At 40.9% G+C, this 6,243-nt stretch overlaps 1 protein-coding gene across 1 annotated transcript in view; it reads left to right on the forward strand.

Moving 5' to 3' along the window:
• Positions 1–3,468: 3,468 nt before the first annotated feature.
• The window catches only part of Camlg (calcium modulating ligand), a 9,128-nt gene continuing 6,353 nt past the window's right edge, over positions 3,469–6,243 (forward strand). The window contains exons 1-2 of the mRNA XM_010622026.2: positions 3,469–3,913; positions 5,353–5,813. Of these exons, the coding sequence (XP_010620328.1) occupies positions 3,535–3,913; positions 5,353–5,813 (840 nt within the window). The 5' untranslated portion in view covers positions 3,469–3,534. The remainder of the gene's footprint in view (positions 3,914–5,352; positions 5,814–6,243) is intronic.

The following is a 6,243-nucleotide window of genomic DNA, read 5'->3' on the forward strand; positions in this document are numbered from 1 at the left end:
ATATATACATATCTGAGAATGGCAGTTCTACCACAAAACTTTTCTTAAATTTTTTGTTTGTTTGTTTCTGATATCGGGGATCGAACTCAGAACCTCGTGTTGGCAAGGAGGTGTGGTGCCACTGAGCTAAATCCCTAGCTCTTTTTCTAGAATTTTTAAATAACATTTTAAAAGTTTGACATACTAATATGAATTCAAGCAATGCCATTTATTTTAGCTTGCACATAATTGTTGAGAGCTAGTCTACATAATTTTTGGGAAAAGTCACTTCATAATTAAAGTATGCCTATAGCTGTCTGAGGCCTAGCCTTCTTGCCCAGAGCAGGCTATGGCATGCGGAAAGAACTCAGCTTTGCCTCTGGTCACAGCTAAGACCTCAATGGTCCCATGATGCGGTGATGCTCAAGAGCAAGATTACATCAGCTGAAGACATCCTGGTTCTTTGAGAACTGAGCAATAAATAAAAAAGAGAGACAGACAAAGGTGTCATGTAAGGTACAAGACCCCAATGATGAATGTAACTGTACTGTATGCTTAAAAAGTACCAATAAACTCAATTAAAAATAAAAGAGGAAGGTTTCATCTGGAGAGGGACAAATTCCTTATTAGCCTAATTTGTCCCTCATACTATTGTAAGAATGTTTTGCACATCCCACCATCCTCATTAATGTAAGATCCTCACCAGCATGGGCCAGGCATTTAGCCCATTGGTTTCGCTGCCTGTCTTGCAAGCACAAGGTCCCACATTTGATCCCTGATTAAAAACAAAACACCGAAAAACCCTCATCAGCATAAGATCCTCATTAACATAGGATTACTCCCACCCTCTGAGTCACCCAATATTCCTTCCAATTATTGTATGAACCCAATAAATAGTGTTTAGCTCAGAGTGTCTTTGCCCACTCTGAGGCACTGACCTCTCAGACACCCATATACTTTGAAATTATGCAAGTCTCTATTGGTTTTTTTTTGTTTTTTGTTTTTTGGTACTGGGCATTGAATTCAGGACCTTGAGCTTGCAAGGCAGGCATGATGCCACTGAGCTAAATAGCCAGCCCTTTGTCTTTTTGTTTTTTGTGTGTGTGGGGATCAAACTCAGGACCTTGCACTTGCAAAGCAGGTGCAATGCCACTGAGCTAAATCCCTGGTCCCTTGTCTTTCTGTTTTTAGCTCTTGCCCTCTCTAGGCAGCCAGAGGATTGATCACCCTCTGATTTATAATTTCATTGTTTTTAATTTAATGTATTATCTAGCAGATTATCAATAACTAGAATAAAAGATTTGTCTTATCATCAGAAATGCGTAACAACTCCAGGGAACTACCAAATGTGATTTTTAAGATTTTCACTGCTTTAGACCCTGTAAAAAGTCAGCTGCAAACAATTGTTTCATCTGTGTTAACTTATCAGTGTGTATAGTCAGTAAAGCTACTTGAAAGAACTTATATACAGTAACTGCTTAGAGTGATATGAACAAGTTGCCAGTCACTGGTAGTGCTATGCTGAGCATTCAAGTTAAGTCGATGGAAAGCTATAGCTGGAGGTGCTTTAAATCTCCTAAGTATGCATCTGAGTGGTCATAAATTGAATTATTGATGCTTATCCTGCAAGAATAGCTGGGTTTGAAATTCTAGATTTTAGTTGTTTTTTTTTTTAATATGGTTAAGACATTTGTTCATTTGTTATTCACTTGAAGATTAACTACTCCTAAAACAGGTATGCTAGCTGGCATGTTGGCATGCTGGCACTTGGGAAGCCGAGGCAGGAGGATTGCTGCAAGCCTGAGGCCAGTCTGGACTATGTAATGAGTTCAAGACTAGCCTGAACTACACAGCAAGACCCTGTCTCTATTTAAACAAACAAACAAACAGCTACTGTAGGTCCATTGGTTGTTCATTTGAAGATATTCTGTTAGCTTTTAATTTTTTTTAATCCTTAAATATTCTATGATATTATGTCCCTGGATTTACTGCTTGTTTGTTACTCAGAGAAAACGAATCTGAAGTTGTGTGTCTGTTTTTAATTACAGAAAACTCCCATTTTCTTTCAAACTATTTCTCTATCATGCCCTCTATTTCTTACACCCCATAGATCATATTATATGTTTATTTTTACTAATTCTTTCTTGACTATGCTCAGACTGGAGTTTAATTTTGTATGTGTATAACTACATTTTTTATTTCTAAGATTTTTTTAAAAAATATTTTTTTGGGGGCCTTCAGCATAATGGGTAACTCCTAACACTGAGTCACATCTCCAGACCTAACTTCCTGATTTTTGTTTTTCAGTACTGGACCCTGAACCCAGAGAGTGGTGAACTACATACATCTCCTCCTCCATCTCAGTCAGCCTGTTTTTTGGTTTTTGGGTTTTTTTGTTTTATTTTTCTGGTTATTAAACCCAGGGCCTTCAAACCTATTGACAACTCTAAGCATTTTTTAAAATTCTTATTTTGAGGCAGGAACTCACTAAATTTTTGTTGCCCATGCTATCCTAGAACCTGTGACCCACCTGCTTCAGTTTCCCGAATAGTAGCTAGGATTAAAGGCATGCACCACTATGCCCCAGCAGGTTTCTTCATCTTGTATGATCGTACGGCATGTTTCCTTTCAGGGAGCCCAGGAGTCTGCTTCACCAGCTGCAGCCTCAGTGCGACTTGCCCTCTCAGTAAGTGTTGACAGAGTCAATTCCTTCATTCCTTTTCTCAGGTATTTTTGGTGCCTCCCATAAAACCTCAAAATTATATTTTATGATTGACGGTTGGTAATAAGGACACGAAAATGAAACAGATTGGGTCCATCATTGTAGTGAGATTACCAATATAGCTTCCGATGTTAAGAGAAATAAAAATTGAAACATCTTCGTAGGCTCCAAGTCTGTGAGGCTCTTATCATTGTGTGGTGTGCCTGATGAATAAACCGTCCCCATTGATCTGAAGATCCTTGTCTGTCATTAGTTCTAGGAATCTCAGCAATGAACGAAACATAGTATTTGCTTGCTTGGAACTTGCTTTCCAGATGGTAATACAGACAATAAAGAAAATTAGTATATTTAGCATCCAAGTTAGTTACTAGTGTGTAAGAAAAACAAGGCGGAGAAAGGGAAAAGAAATGTTGGCAATTTTTGACAGAATGGACACAGAACGCGTCACTGGGAAATTTTCCTTTGAATAAAAATGTAAGGAATGCTTGAAAATAAACCACGTACCCATTTGGAAGAAGTGTAGCTAGGAACAAGATCCAACATCTAGGACAAATCCCTGAATGTTTCCTAAACGCAACATTCCCTAAAGCGTCGCTCCCTCGGTTACGTATTTCCTCAGCCCAACGAACGAGGCCGCAGCAACCTCCATTTTTCTTTCTGGCGTTAATGCAAAATGAACCTTCTTACGGGAATCCTTTTCCCATTCATTAGGCTGTGTGCTGGTTCTCTTCACCTCCGAGTAACAGCAGAGGAGATTCAGTGGCGGAGAAAGGGGGCAGAGATAGGTAGTGAGGGCGTGGAAAGACCGGGAAGCCGAATTGCCCTCATCCAAGATGGCGCCAGAGCCGCGTGCCCGGTTCCTCCGGGTGGTGCGCGCGTGCTCAGCCTGCAGTCTCGGGCACTGCGCTCGGGGGCGGGGCTACCCCTGGAGGGAGGGGGCACGTGCTGTGCAGCCAGGCCTTAAATCACTCGCGCTGCCACCACCTCGACCGCCACCACCTCCCCTGCATTGCTGCCACTTCAGTACCGTGAAAAGAAGGATGGAACCTGTGACCGTATCTTCTGAGATCGGGGATAGACCCGAAGCCCCGGCTGGCTCGGGCCTCTCGGCTTCCCAGCGTCGGGCAGAGCTGAGGCGGAGAAAGCTGCTCATGAACTCGGAGCAACGCATCAACAGGATCATGGGCTTTCACAGGCCCGGGAGCGGCGCGGGTGAGAGCCTCAATTTCCCCTCATCTTCCTCACTCACTAATCCTTTGACTCTCCCAGAATCATTATTCTCTTCCCCTCCACTCCGCCGAGCTTTTTCACCAATCCCTGCCCTCAGACCTCCTACGCTCTTTTCCTACCCCTCGCCTTTCTTGAAGGGCTCACATTTTTATTCCTAGACTGCGCTGTCCACTTTGCCCCCTGGGAAGATTGTTTTCCTTTCCACCTGTTCAGATGGTTTTCCTTCCAGCACTTTCCCTGGCGTCCACCTTCTTTTACCGTTTGCTGTGTAATGCTGGTCTGCCCACACCAGCTTGCCTTTACTGAATTAGCTGCTAATCAGGGTTCTTAGTGGAAAGACTTTGGTATCAGTGTTCAATGCCCTCAACACTAATGCCCCTTGTAGGAGAAGTGAAAAAAATACAAGTGATCATTCTTTACTCAGCCTACAAGTGCAATATACCCAACTGAGATTTCCTGTTACTAGCTGAGATTACTACATTCATTTGGGGAACTGCATTTATCACTAAAGAATGTACATTTCTTGCCCAAATACATGTCCAGTAAAATTTTTTTTCATGTGAAAAATTGGACATTTAGTATGCCCTCTGTTATCTAGTTTCTGTTTGAGTGTTTTCTTTAGGAATTGACCTTTAGTCACTGGTTGGGAACTCCTAAGTCTACCTGACTTCTTTGAGGTGTTAAATATATAAAGCTCTGAGCTTCTAGATAGAGTGAAGAGTACGAACATCATTTACAAATTCTTCTAATACAATAGAAATGTTTTCTCCTAATAATTAATATCAGGATTTTCTTTCTCGGTATTTTTTATCTTTCTTGAGATACTTTTTGTATTTTATGGGTTTTTTGGGGGGTGGGTGGGTACAGGGATCTAACTAGGACCTTGCACTTGTGAGGCAGGCACAATGCCACTGGGCTAAATCCCCAGCCCTGTATTTTATGGTTTTGCTTTGAAAGTTTCATCTATCTTTAAAGGCTTTTTCTTTTTAAATCCGAGCAGCATAATAAAACCACTTTACTTATTGATGGCGTCTGACTACATAAACAGTAGTTGAGGATATGCCACACCCTGCTGACAGGGTTCTGGAGTCCAAGCAACACAGTCATACTTCTAGGATATATTGTCCATGGAAAGCCATGGAAAGCCCTTTACAGCTTGCTCCAAAGCTGAAATCTTTCCCAGTTTGTTTACTAGTCTTATCTCTTTCCCGAAAAGTTTGGATTATTTTCTTTGGGTTATTTTGATGTAGTATATTTTGAAGGGATAGAGCGAGGAACTAGTTTTTGTTTCATTCGGAGTCAGTTTTTATTTTGATTTGGAGACTGTGAAGTTCTAGTTGCAGCAGCATTTTAAAAAATATTAACATGTAAGGTGTTTGCCAGTGTGTAATACATGAGGCTTTAAAATTTTATTTTCACAGAAGATGAAAGTCAAGCAAAAACGAAGCAGCAAGACAGTGATAAATTGAACTCTGTCAGCATTCCTTCAGTTTCAAAACGAGTAGTGCTGGGTGATTCAGTCAGTACAGGAGCAACAGACCCACAGGTCGATGTGGCAGACGTAAAGGGGACCCAGCTGGGAGACAAATTGGACTCTTTAATGAAACCACCGGAGTGCAGTACTGATGTCAACCTTGAGCTCCGGCAGCGGAACAGAGGGGACCTGACAGCGGACACTGTCCAGGGGGGGTCTCACCATGGCCTAGAACAATACCTTTCCAGATTTGAAGAAGCAATGAAGCTACGGAACCAGCTGATCAGTGAAAAACCCCATCGTGAGGATGGAAGTAGAACAGAGGAATTTGACTCTTTTCGAATATTTAGATTGGTGGGATGTGCTCTTCTTGCTCTTGGTGTCAGAGCTTTTGTTTGCAAATATTTGGTAAGAAAAGAGATGTAAACTATTAACCAAACTTGGAATGTGCAAGTTGATTATAATAGGGGAAGTACTTTTAACCCATAGAATTCATTGCTAGTGCTAATATTTACCAGATCTATGGGGCTCTTTGGAGATATATGGTAAACTTTGGTATTTATTTTAGTTATAGAATGAGAGTCTACTGATAACTAAAGTCTTGCTGCATGCCAGATATCATTCTAACTGTTTTGTTTATATTCATTTAATTCTTATCCTTAAGAACTAGATACTTTATCACTTGAATTAATGAAGACTCAGTGGTTAAATCATTTGCCCAAGGTCACCAGCAATTAAGTGACAGCTGGGATTAAACCCAAACTATTTCATTCCAGAATCAAGGAGTTTAATGCGTGTTAAAAAAAAAAAAAAAAAAAAAAATAAATATATATTATTA

The sequence above is a fragment of the Fukomys damarensis genome, unplaced genomic scaffold, assembly GCF_012274545.1.
Source record: "Fukomys damarensis isolate Sample0158 unplaced genomic scaffold, DMR_v1.0_HiC HiC_scaffold_9, whole genome shotgun sequence".
In the NCBI taxonomy this organism is placed as follows: domain Eukaryota; kingdom Metazoa; phylum Chordata; class Mammalia; order Rodentia; family Bathyergidae; genus Fukomys; species Fukomys damarensis.